The sequence below is a fragment of the Carassius gibelio genome, chromosome A20, assembly GCF_023724105.1.
Source record: "Carassius gibelio isolate Cgi1373 ecotype wild population from Czech Republic chromosome A20, carGib1.2-hapl.c, whole genome shotgun sequence".
In the NCBI taxonomy this organism is placed as follows: Eukaryota; Metazoa; Chordata; class Actinopteri; order Cypriniformes; family Cyprinidae; genus Carassius; species Carassius gibelio.
Window position 1 is genome coordinate 25227092 of NC_068390.1, and position 11225 is coordinate 25238316.

Consider the following 11225-nt stretch of genomic DNA (forward strand, 5'->3'; position numbering starts at 1 on the left):
TGAGCACCGAATGGGACTGGACTCTCTCTGGTGGACATACAACTAATAGATTCAAATTCATTGTTGCTTTGTTCTATACAATTCAAGAAGGAAGACTTGATGTCTCTCCAGAGTACTTCATAAATGAATCTTACAGCAATGAACCAAAGCGATGTCTGTCAGGAATATCTGTGTCCAGAGAGATCTGTTACTTTTTCTGTCTATGTGATTCTGTATGCGGCTGCAGCAGCTGTGTCTCTTCTTTCCGTGTGTGGAAACCTGCTGGTCATCATCTCTGTTAGTCACTTCAAGCAGCTCCACACACCTGCGAACATCCTCATCCTCTCTTTGGCTGTCTGATCTTCTAGTTGGAGTTTTTGTGATGCCTTTTCACTTATCGTGGCTCATTGAATCATGTTGGATTTCTGGCCCCTTGATGTGTTCAGTTTTCAGTTTTGTGACTTTTCAGGCAACAACCGTGTCTATTCACACTGTGGCTCTCATAGCAGTTGATCGGTTTTTGGCTTTAAGTTCTCCTTTTCTTTACTCTGAAAAGATCTCACCCACTGTCACCAGCATAGCAACTATATTTAACTGGCTGTTTTCACTCCTTTATATCTTTGCTCTTCTTTATGTTAATAAATTCACTGATGTCATGTGTCCAGGAGAATGTCTTAATGTCATAGACAAGGTTTCAACCCTCGTCGACCTCATAGTTGTATTTCTTATGCCTTGTACACTCATTATAATATTATACAGTCATGTTTTTGTCATTGCTAAGAGACATGCGACTACTATAAGAGCTCTTCAGATTCACAACAGAACAGAATCCTCCAAAAACAGAGTAAGTGACAAATCAGAGCGAAAAGCCGCATTAGCACTCGGGATTCTGGTCTTTGTGTTTCTCCTGTGTTTACTGCCATTTTATATTTTATCTTTAACAAATTTCTTAAAAGATTACTCATTTTCTAAAGTTATCAACAGTGTTTTGGTTCTCGTTTACCTTAATTCCTCCATAAATCCACTTCTCTACGCTCTGTTGTACCCTTGGTTTAAGAAAAGTGTTAAGATTATTCTTACTTTAAGAGTATTGAACACAGACTCCTCTCTGATGAATGTCCTTTCATTAAACTCTTAATGAAAAACAAACAACTGTCCTCAGTTTTCTAGTGTTTATGTTTTAGTATTTTCTAATGTTCATTTTGATCATTATTGTGCAGTAAAAATATTATATTTTGTTGAATAAAACCAGGCATGTTATTCAAAACCTGCTTCCTCATTACAAGCACAAATCAGCATTGTTTATCAAAAGTAAAAATGTTTGTTGGATGACATGAAAAAAAAAATTTTCAACAGATCAGTAATATATCCATAAATTTGATTAAAAATATTAATTCTAGACATCTGTAAAACTGATCACTCTTTTTCTTTTTAGAATATTACAAAATTATTAATTAAATATAAATTAATTATAATAAAAGGCGAGTTTCATATGTTTCTTTGGTCAAATTTTTGGTAAAAACATGGAATATAACTTTCAATATTTAACAGGTTTATCAGAGCAGTCTTATTATTGTTCTGAATATCTAATGAATGTCTAGTTATTGTGGGGATGAATACATGTTTTAGGCCATCATCCTCATGGTAGAAAAGTTTAGATGATGAGACATAGGCCATAGCAGGGCCAGACATTAAAGCTTGTCCACTTGACTATTGATAAAATTAAAAAAAAATTGATGTAAATGATGGCGTATATTTAATTTGTTGTCCTTTAAAAAGTAAAAAAAAACGTCCTAGAATTAAATTTAAGGCAAACATCACAAATATTCTGATTAAAGTAAGACCTGATAGAGCACTGATTTAACTTTTGATTTCTCACTGCTGTGTTAAATGCTGTGTGGGATAAATGCAGACCACCAATTCCGAGTATGGGTAACCATACTTGGCAAATGTCACAACTTTCACTTTTATGAGGCTATTGCTTCAAAATAAAAATAGCATTTACACCCCAAAAAAAATGTAAATAATTGTTTAACCTGCTGTGCAATCTTTTCTCTCCTGTGTAACATTGGATGTTTATTTTAAAGGCACAATATGTAAGATTTTTTTTAGTAAAATATCCCAATGTTTTGAAGAATGTTTAAATCCAGAGAAATAAGCAATTTTAACTAGTGACACGGACCGTGTCCATTTTGTCTTTGTGTCTACCTTGCTCCCAACAAGAGAGTGGTGAGTGTCACAGTCCAATTTCAAATCTTCCATTTATGTCAAAATATTTTGAAAAAGTTGTGTCTGCTCAATTGAGCTCCTTCCTGCAAAAAAAAAAAAAGATCTGTATGAAGAATTTCAGTCAGGTTTCAGGCCCCACCATAGCACAGAAACTGCACTTTGTTAATTACTAATGGCTTGCTTCTTGCGTTAGATCAAGGCTGCATCTCATTACTAGTTTTACTTGATTTTAGTGCTGCGTTCGACACCATAGATCATGACATACTCATAGATCGATTACAAAACAATACATGTATTCAAGGTCAGGCTCTAAGATGGTTTAGATCCTACCTGTCCGATCGCTACCATTTTGTTTATTTAAATTTGGAGTCATCTCATTTATCACCAGTAAAATATGGAGTCCAACAAGGATCTGTCCTAGGTCCTCTTCTATTTTCAATATACATGTTGCCCCTTGGTGATATTATTTGAAAACAAGTGATTAGTTTTCACTGTTATGCTGATGATACTCAAATATATATCTCAACAAGACCAGATGAAACTTCTAAATTATCTAAGCTAACAGAGTGTGTTAAAAATGTAAAAGATTGGATGACTAATAATTTTCTCCTATTCAGTCACCACTTATAAGCTACTACTAAATATTGTAGAAACTTAATTTTCTGTAAAGTTACTTTGCAATGATTTGTATTGTAAAAAGTGCTATACAAATAAACTTGAATTAAATTGAATTGAACAGTCGGTGCTGTGCTAACTGTGAGTAGTAAGAATAAAGTTCAGCTGGTGCCATTTGTCTGTCTCTATGATATTGTTGTGTACAAATGTTATATGACCTAAAAAGAGAATAAAGTCTTAAGGTTACGTATGTAACCCTGGTTCCTCTAAGGAACGAGACATTGCATCAAGAACGCTTTGGGGAACGCCTCCAGCGTGACGTCTCTGAATAATGTGTGTAATCAGTCCAATGGATGGGTGAGACATCATAGGCGAGTGACATCAGAGACCAGGAAGCATAAAAGCACGAGCAGTGAAGCCGGCAACCAGCCTCAAAGGATGAAGCAAGCTCTGGCCAGCGATGCCGGAAGTGTGGCACTGCAACGCACCATCTCGTTCCTTCGAGGAACCAGGGTTACATACATAACCTTAGACGTTCTTCTTCAGGAAATAGAGCTGCGTCGAGAACGCTTTGGGGAATGAGAATGCCCATGCCATCAGACTTTCAAATCTCTGCCTAGTGTGGAAGAGCACAGCTAAAGCAAGAGAAGGAGACAGGACCCTGACAGTAATCGGGGACAACCCGTCCAATGGCTAAACTTCAGAAGGAGTGAGTCTTGACCCCCAAGAGAGGGGAGATCAGAGGACTCGAGGCTTAGGATAGCATCCTGATCACTGCTTAGCATAAGCTTCTTCTGGCCAGAGGCCTCAGCCTCAGTGCAGCATGGAAGAAAAATGTAACCAGAGGGTTTCTGCCCACTGACTGAGAGAAGGGCCTGCAGGAACTCCAGCACTGTACCAACTGGGCAGTTAACTGGGTCGAACTGGCAGTCTCTGCACCAAGAAGTGAAAAGCTTCCACTTCAAGGCATACAGATTCCTCATTGAGGGAGCTCTGGATTGGAGAACGGTCTTAACAACCTTGGTTGAGAGACCGGAAGCTAAGAGTTGTGACTCCTCAGAGACCACACCTACAGCCTCTAAGCTCCATGCGGGAGTGCACCCTCCGCCTGCGAGAGGTGATCTCTCCAGACGGGAACCTCCCATGGAGTGCCGTCAAAAAGAGAAATGAGGCTGAGGAACCATACCCGGCCCGGCCAGAACGGGGCTACTAACAGCAGCCAGACTCTTTTCCGGTGCTCTCTCTCCAGAACTCCCTGAAGCAGAGCAATCGGGGGAAAAACGTACAGATGAAGCCTCAGCCATGTCTGTACTATGGCGTCCAGCCCAAGTGGAGCTGAATGAGTCAGAGGAAGCCAGAGGGGACAGTGCAATGTGTCTTGAGTTACAGTTGCAATCAAAATTACTCAACCCCCCAGAGACTGCAGTACTTTACAAATACAAGCTTTTCTGAAGATCCAGGATAAAATAAAAATTCCATCTATAACAGTTCACTGGAATATTAAAAGTCATATTGTCAATATATAATGTAATACTTTTGGGTTATAAGATTTTTTAATAATACTGCTATGTCATAATTATTCAACCCCTATTCAGCATTGCTGTTTTTAAATCACTTATTTGCATGGTGGGGAATAAAACAGTCTCAAAACACAATTAAGCTTTTAGAAACTCTATTAAAAACAGTTAGCTTGAGATGTTACACATACAGTTAGCCCATGCATGTGTTGAAGTTGAGTAGAAAAATGTCAACACAGATCTCAAAAAAGCTAAAGAGGACAAATACCATAGTACTTTAGAAAGGGTAAGGCTATATGAAGATTTCCAAGACATTGAAAGTTCCTAGAGACACAGTTCTCAGCCTAATTCCTTAGCTTAAAGTGTGTTTAACCAGAAAAACTTTGAGAGGTTGTGGAAGAAAAAGCAGAATATCATAAAATGTTTAATAAGAGCAACTGAGAAAAACCTGCAATGTACAGCCAAAGACTTGCAAGATGCTCAAAGCATTGTGTAAGAAGAACACTAGACAAGTATGGCCTTTATGTTGAGACATCTTGCAGCATAACACTCTTGATCAAGAAGAACAAAAGGACAACTTGAACTTGATAAAATTAATTTGTGTAGACTTGTGGAGCTCTGGAGGAATGTTATAAGGAGTGATGTGACCAAACTGGAACTTTTTGGACCCATGGAACAGCGTTATGTCTGCTGCAAAAAAGGCAAAGCTCCATCGTCAAACTTGGAGGTGGATCAGTCCTGTTATGGGGTTTCTTTACTGTAGAAGGAAGTGTAAATCATGACTGTATGAAGGACATCATGGATTCTTTGAAGTATCAGGCCATTTTGAAAAGAATTGTGATTCCTTTGGTGCAAAGACTGAAGCTGATGATCAATGGACTTTGCTGCAGGACAGTCATCCCAAAGTACACATTCAAATCTACTTCTGCTTGGTTCAGGGATCAATCACAGAATGTACTTGAGTGATCTGTTCAGTCTCCAGGCTTAATTCTCATTTTAAATATCTTGTTGAATTTGAAGAAAGCAGTGGCAATGGGAAAACCAAAGATTATCAGTGATCTGAAAGCTTTTTCATGCGTGGAATGGGCCAAGACTGTAGTAGAGAGGTGACAGAAGTTTCTAAACACTTACAAACAGCGTTTATTGGTGATTTTAAAGAATAAAAGATTCTGCACAAAGGGGGTTGAATAATTTTGAACATGAATGTTTAGAGCCAATTCGAATTGTATCATGATTCATCAATGTTCCACTCTCAGAATCACTCAAAAATGTATTAACAAACTTTCTCTAATACTTTACTGATGCCTTTTTTAAATTGATTTCATAAATGTTGTTCTCCACAGCAAATTGTCTTGCAGGTCAAGGGGGTTGGTGTGTCATCACCTCGGTGTGAAGCCGCCATTCCCCAGGCCTCGACAGGATGTCTGCTCCCATATTAAGATGCCCAGAAATGTTGACTGCTCTCAGTGAGAGGAGTTCACCCTGGGACCACACAAGGATCTGGTACACTAGTTTGTATTAATGGCATGAGTGCAGAACAACTTGGTGGTTGATGTAAGAGACCACTGGCATTTTGTTGGTGCGCAGCAACACATGGTGACCTCTTAGGTCTGGGACAAAGTAATGTAGTCCTCGAAGCATGGCCAGCATCCTCGGGCAGGTGATATGCCATGTCAGATGGTGGCCACTCCACAGATCGCAGGCAGGGTGAAATGGAAATGTGAAGTGACATTCAGCCAAGTATGGTGACCCATACTCAGAATTTGTGCTCTGCATTTAACCCATCCGAAATGCACACACACAGAGCAGTGAACACACACACACACACACACACACACTGTGAGCACACACCCGGAGCAGTGGGCAGCCATTTATGCTGCGGTGCCCGGGGAGCAGTTGGGGGTTCAATGCCTTGCTCAAGGGCACCTAAGTCGTGGTATTGAAGGTGGAGAGAGAGCTGTTCATGCACTCCCCCACCCACAATTCCGTCCGGCCTGAGACTAGAACTCACAACCCTTCGATTGGGAGTCCAACCCTCTAACCATTAGGCCACGACTTCCCACACTTTTCTTTGCATTAAGCACACCTCGATGCGAAACCGTCATCTGCTCTAATTGAGCTAATATCAACCAATTGTCAATGTGGTTGAGTCGTGAAAGTGTTGGGTGAGAGTGCAAGGTCTGAGGAAGATCGATATTGATAGGCTTTTGCCCCCAAAAGCAAACCTCGGGAACTTCCAATGAAGAAGGATGGAGATAAGTGCATCTTTTTGAGAGATCGTGACACACCAGTCCTCGGAGTTGGCCTGTGCAAGTGTGCTGAACTTAAGTCCCTGAACTTAACTTAGCTGCTCTAGAGACCTCCGTGGAGACCGCTGGGACCCTGGAACACTGTCAGGGTTGGCAGATCGATCTCCTGAGGGCACTGAGGAGAGACGGGCACCATCTAATGCGGTGTACACTGCTCTTCCCCAGAAGGAGATGGCCCTCAAAAAGTCCTAGACCTTAGCCTCAGCAGCAGCGCGACCACAACTGCAAGATCGCATGCACGGACACACTCCTCGGAGCGTGCCTGGGAAGAGTAGAGTGCTTAAATGCCAGAAAAGCACAATCAGCTCCCCGAGAGCCGACTGCGTGAGCTCCACTCCTCATTAATGCTGCTTACTATAATATTAGGCATAATATGTTTGTGTAACTGGTGCTTGTTCAACTGATGCTTGTGCAACTGGCGAGCTCATCGACGCCTTCCACATCAATCCGCAAACGCATGCTTCCAAACCCCCGAGAGCGGGTGCTGGATCTGGTGGTTAAGGAAGATATGGACTTGCCTGTCTACATTCCTTCCAGCGGATACGAAAGCAAAACCTGCGAGCACAACCACTGCTCCGCCTCGGCGAAAGCAGGGCTGGCACCACGAGAAACAACAATGAAGGCTCAGTCCTCAAAGACAGCCTTATGAGAGTGAATGCTCATGCTTTTATGCTTCCTGGTCTCTGATGCCAACCGCCTATGATGTCTTGGCCATCCATTGGACTGATTACACACATTATTCAGAGACGTCATGCTGGAGGCGTTCCCTAAAGCGTTCTTGACGCAGCTCGAGTTCTTGAAGAGGAATTATGTTTACCAGCTGAAACGTTGTGACAGGAAATAACCACTAGATGGAGACAATGTCTAATGTGGAGTTGTATGTTAAGCTCCGCTCTAATGACAGTCTGTTCACCTTTGACCTTAGAGCCCTGCACAGGCCTCAAATCTAGGCCCGAGCCCGGCCCTGGCCCGAGACGCTCAGGCCCTAGCCCAACGAGTGTCCGACAGCTCATCAGAATTATCAGCCCGACACGAGTCTGTGTTTTTATTTATTTATTTATTTATTTTATCACACAGCGGAAGCCTGTCTTATTTGCAGCAATTAAAATATATCCATTTTGTGTTATGTTTCTTTTCATTTCTTTATCAAGTTAATTTAGAAAAATGTTTGGAATTTTTTTTTTTTTTTTAAATGACGATTAACGTTAATCAGCCAAGCCGACAGCGAGTAGCCTAAAACATATTTAATCAATAAAGCCTCTCAAATCAACGCTAATACTTTACTTGGCTACAATAAAATTCATAGACATAAAACACTTCAAGCATATCACACAGCCAGTTAGTTTAATAAATGTTTATTTATTAAACCACAGTGAGTAAAATGAAAAAATTTGAAATACCGGGGCAGGCTCGCAACAGCGTTCGCAAACGAAGTGCGAAATAGCCTACAATCTAAACAAATTAAATTAAATTAATTAAAAACAAACCTGCAAATTATTTTACCTCAAAAATGCACCACAGAACATGTCCATTCTTTTTTCCATTTTCCAACAGTTAAACGGAAATAAAGTCCAGTCGAACGAAAAGTTAGAACAGTCTCTTACAGAGCATCGTGGAGAAAAAGAATAGCATCCAGAGTGGAAGGTTTTAACCCCGTCCTCCTCTCTTCCCGCTGCGCCGAAGACACGTTCGCTGCTGCTGCTGGCGGGACATTAAACACAGAGCAAGCCAGTCTAGACAGTCGCGGTAGCAGGGTCTCGTGCTGTTTCCACCATAGCAGCACATCTCGTCCATCACCTTCCGTGTTGTGATTGAGGCGCATGTATTGCTGTACTTCATCGTCGTCATCCTCGTCCTGCTCCACAATGTTTTCAAACTCGGCCAGCGCTCTCTTCTTTGCTGCGTGGCCCGCAGCAACAGGTGCAGACACAGAAATGCTAATTATGTATGTCTTTCTATGTTTGTTTTTCTATCGTCGACGTCAACTTCTCTTTTTTTTATTTTTTTTTTTTTATTAATGCCTAAAAATATAAATAGAAGGATAACCCAAAAAAGCGTGTGAGCTATAACGTGAAAATTGGCCTAGGGGCATAAATAAATCGGGGCCCATCCAGCTCGGGCTGAAATGCAGGGCTTTATTTGACCTCCTCACACACAGGGCAAACAAATGCAAAATTCTTGCTAAAGGGATGCTTTCTTTAAAATTATATTATATTATATATTATATTATATTATATATTATATTATTATATTTGAAAAGCTTTCGTTTTTTCCACCATGATTTATAGCAGTTTGAAATTTAAATTATGTAAATAATGTTGAATTACATCTACTTTAGATAAAAGTGCTAAATTTAGTATCACAAATTTTATGCAAAATGTGTGATTATGAGCAAAGATGAAGATGTAATTAACATGAACTCCCAGCAGAAGCACATTATTAAACATTTATTGTTGAGGGGAGGAGACATTTACGTATAAAACAATTGCGAAATGTATTGTTTGCCGAAGTTGGTGTCATCCTGCTCACTGGGAACAATGCAAACCCTTTACACTGAGCACCGAATGGGACTGGACTCACTCTGGTGGACATACAACTAATAGATTCAAATTCATTGTTGCTTTGTTCTATACAATTCAAGGAAAACTTGATGTCTCTCCAGAGTACTTCACACATGAATCTTACAGCAGTGAACCAAAGCAATGTCTGTCAGGAATATTTGTGTCCAGAGAGATCTGTTTCTTTTTCTGTCTATGTGATTCTGTATGCGGCTGCAGCAGCTGTGTCTCTTCTGACCGTGTGTGGAAACCTGCTGGTCATCATCTCTGTTAGTCACTTCAAGCAGCTCCACACACCTGCAAACATCCTCATCCTCTCTTTGGCTGTGTCCGATCTTCTAGTTGGAGTTTTTGTGATGCCGTTTCACTTATCTTGGCTTATTGAATCATGTTGGATTTCTGGCCCAGTGATGTGTTCAGTTTTCAGTTTTGTGACTTTTCAGGCACCAACTGTGTCTGTTCATACTGTGGCTCTGATAGCAGTTGATCGCTTTTTGGCTTTAAGCTCTCCTTTTCTTTACTCTGAAAAGATCTCACCCACTGTCACCTGCATAGCAACTATATTTAACTGGCTGTTTTCACTCCTTTATATCTTTGCTCTTCTTTACGTTAATAACTTCACTGGTGTCATGTGTCCGGGAGAATGTCTTTATATTATAGACAAGGTTTCTTCCCTCGTTGACCTCATAGTTGTGTTTATTATGCCCTGTACACTTATTATAATATTATACACTCGTGTTTTTGTCATTGCTAAGAAACATGCGACTGCTATAAGAGCTCTTCAGATTCACAACAGAACAGAATCCTCCAAAAACAGAGTAAGTGACAAATCAGAGCGAAAAGCCGCATTAGCACTCGGGATTCTGGTTTTTGTGTTTCTCCTGTGTTTACTGCCATATTATATATTTTCTTTAACAAATTTCTTAAAAAATGACTCATTTTCTAATCTTATAAACAGTGTTTCGGTTCTCTTTTACCTTAATTCCTCCATCAATCCACTTCTCTACGCTCTGTTGTACCCTTGGTTTAAGAAAAGTGTAAAGATAATTATTACTTTTAAAGTATTGAACACAGACTCCTCTCTGATGAATGTCCTTTCATTAAATTCTTAATGAAAACCAAACATATGTACTCTATTTTCTATTGTTTATGTTTCAGTATTTTCTAATGTTAATTTTTATCATTATTGTGCAGTAGAAAACATAATTATTCATATATTTTGATTAATAAAACAAGGCATGTTATTAAAAAAACGCTTCCTCATTACAAGCACAAATCAGCATTGTTTATCAAAAGTGAAAATGTTTGTTAGATGACATGAACATTTTTTTTCAACAGATCAGTAATATATCCATAAATAGGATTAGAATGTTAAATCTAAACATCTATAAAACGTATTAATCTTTTTCTTTTTAGAATATTACAAAATTATTAATTTAATATAAATAATTTCTAATAAAAGGGGAGTTTCATATGCTCCTTTGGTCAAACATTTTGATCAAAAACATTGAATATAACTTTCAACATTTAACATGGTTATCAGACCAGTCTAATTATTGTTCTGAATATCTAAAGAATTTCTATTTATTTTGGGGATGAATACGTGTTTTAGGCCATCATCCTCATGGTAGAACAGTTTAGATGATGAGACATAGGCCATAGCAGGGCCAGACATTAAAACTTGTCCACTTTATATACCAATTACAACATTTGATGTAAATGGTGAAGTATATTTAATTAGTTCCCCTTCAAAAAGTAAAAAAAAAATGTCCTAGAAAAAAGTTTAAGGCAAACATCACAAATATTCTTATTAAAGTAAGACTTGATAGATCACTGATGAGGATATTGCTTCAGAATAAATAGCTTTTACGCCAAAAAAGAATTGTTTTAATCTGCTGTGTAATCCTTTCTCTCCTGTGTAACATTGCATGTTTAAATTAAAGGCACAATATGTAAGATTTGGTTTAGTAAAATATCTCAATTGTTTTGAAGAATGCTTAAATCTAGAGAAATATGCA

At 39.2% G+C, this 11225-nt stretch overlaps 1 protein-coding gene and 1 pseudogene across 1 annotated transcript; both read left to right on the forward strand.

Moving 5' to 3' along the window:
- On the forward strand, positions 1 to 1117 carry LOC127938523 (trace amine-associated receptor 7e-like; annotated as a pseudogene).
- An 8206-nt stretch (positions 1118 to 9323) lies between these two features.
- LOC127938521 (trace amine-associated receptor 8b-like) lies at positions 9324 to 10319 on the forward strand. Its single transcript, XM_052535184.1, has one exon. The coding sequence runs from the start codon at positions 9324 to 9326 to the stop codon at positions 10317 to 10319; it is 996 nt and encodes a 331-aa protein (XP_052391144.1).
- Positions 10320 to 11225: the final 906 nt, after the last annotated feature.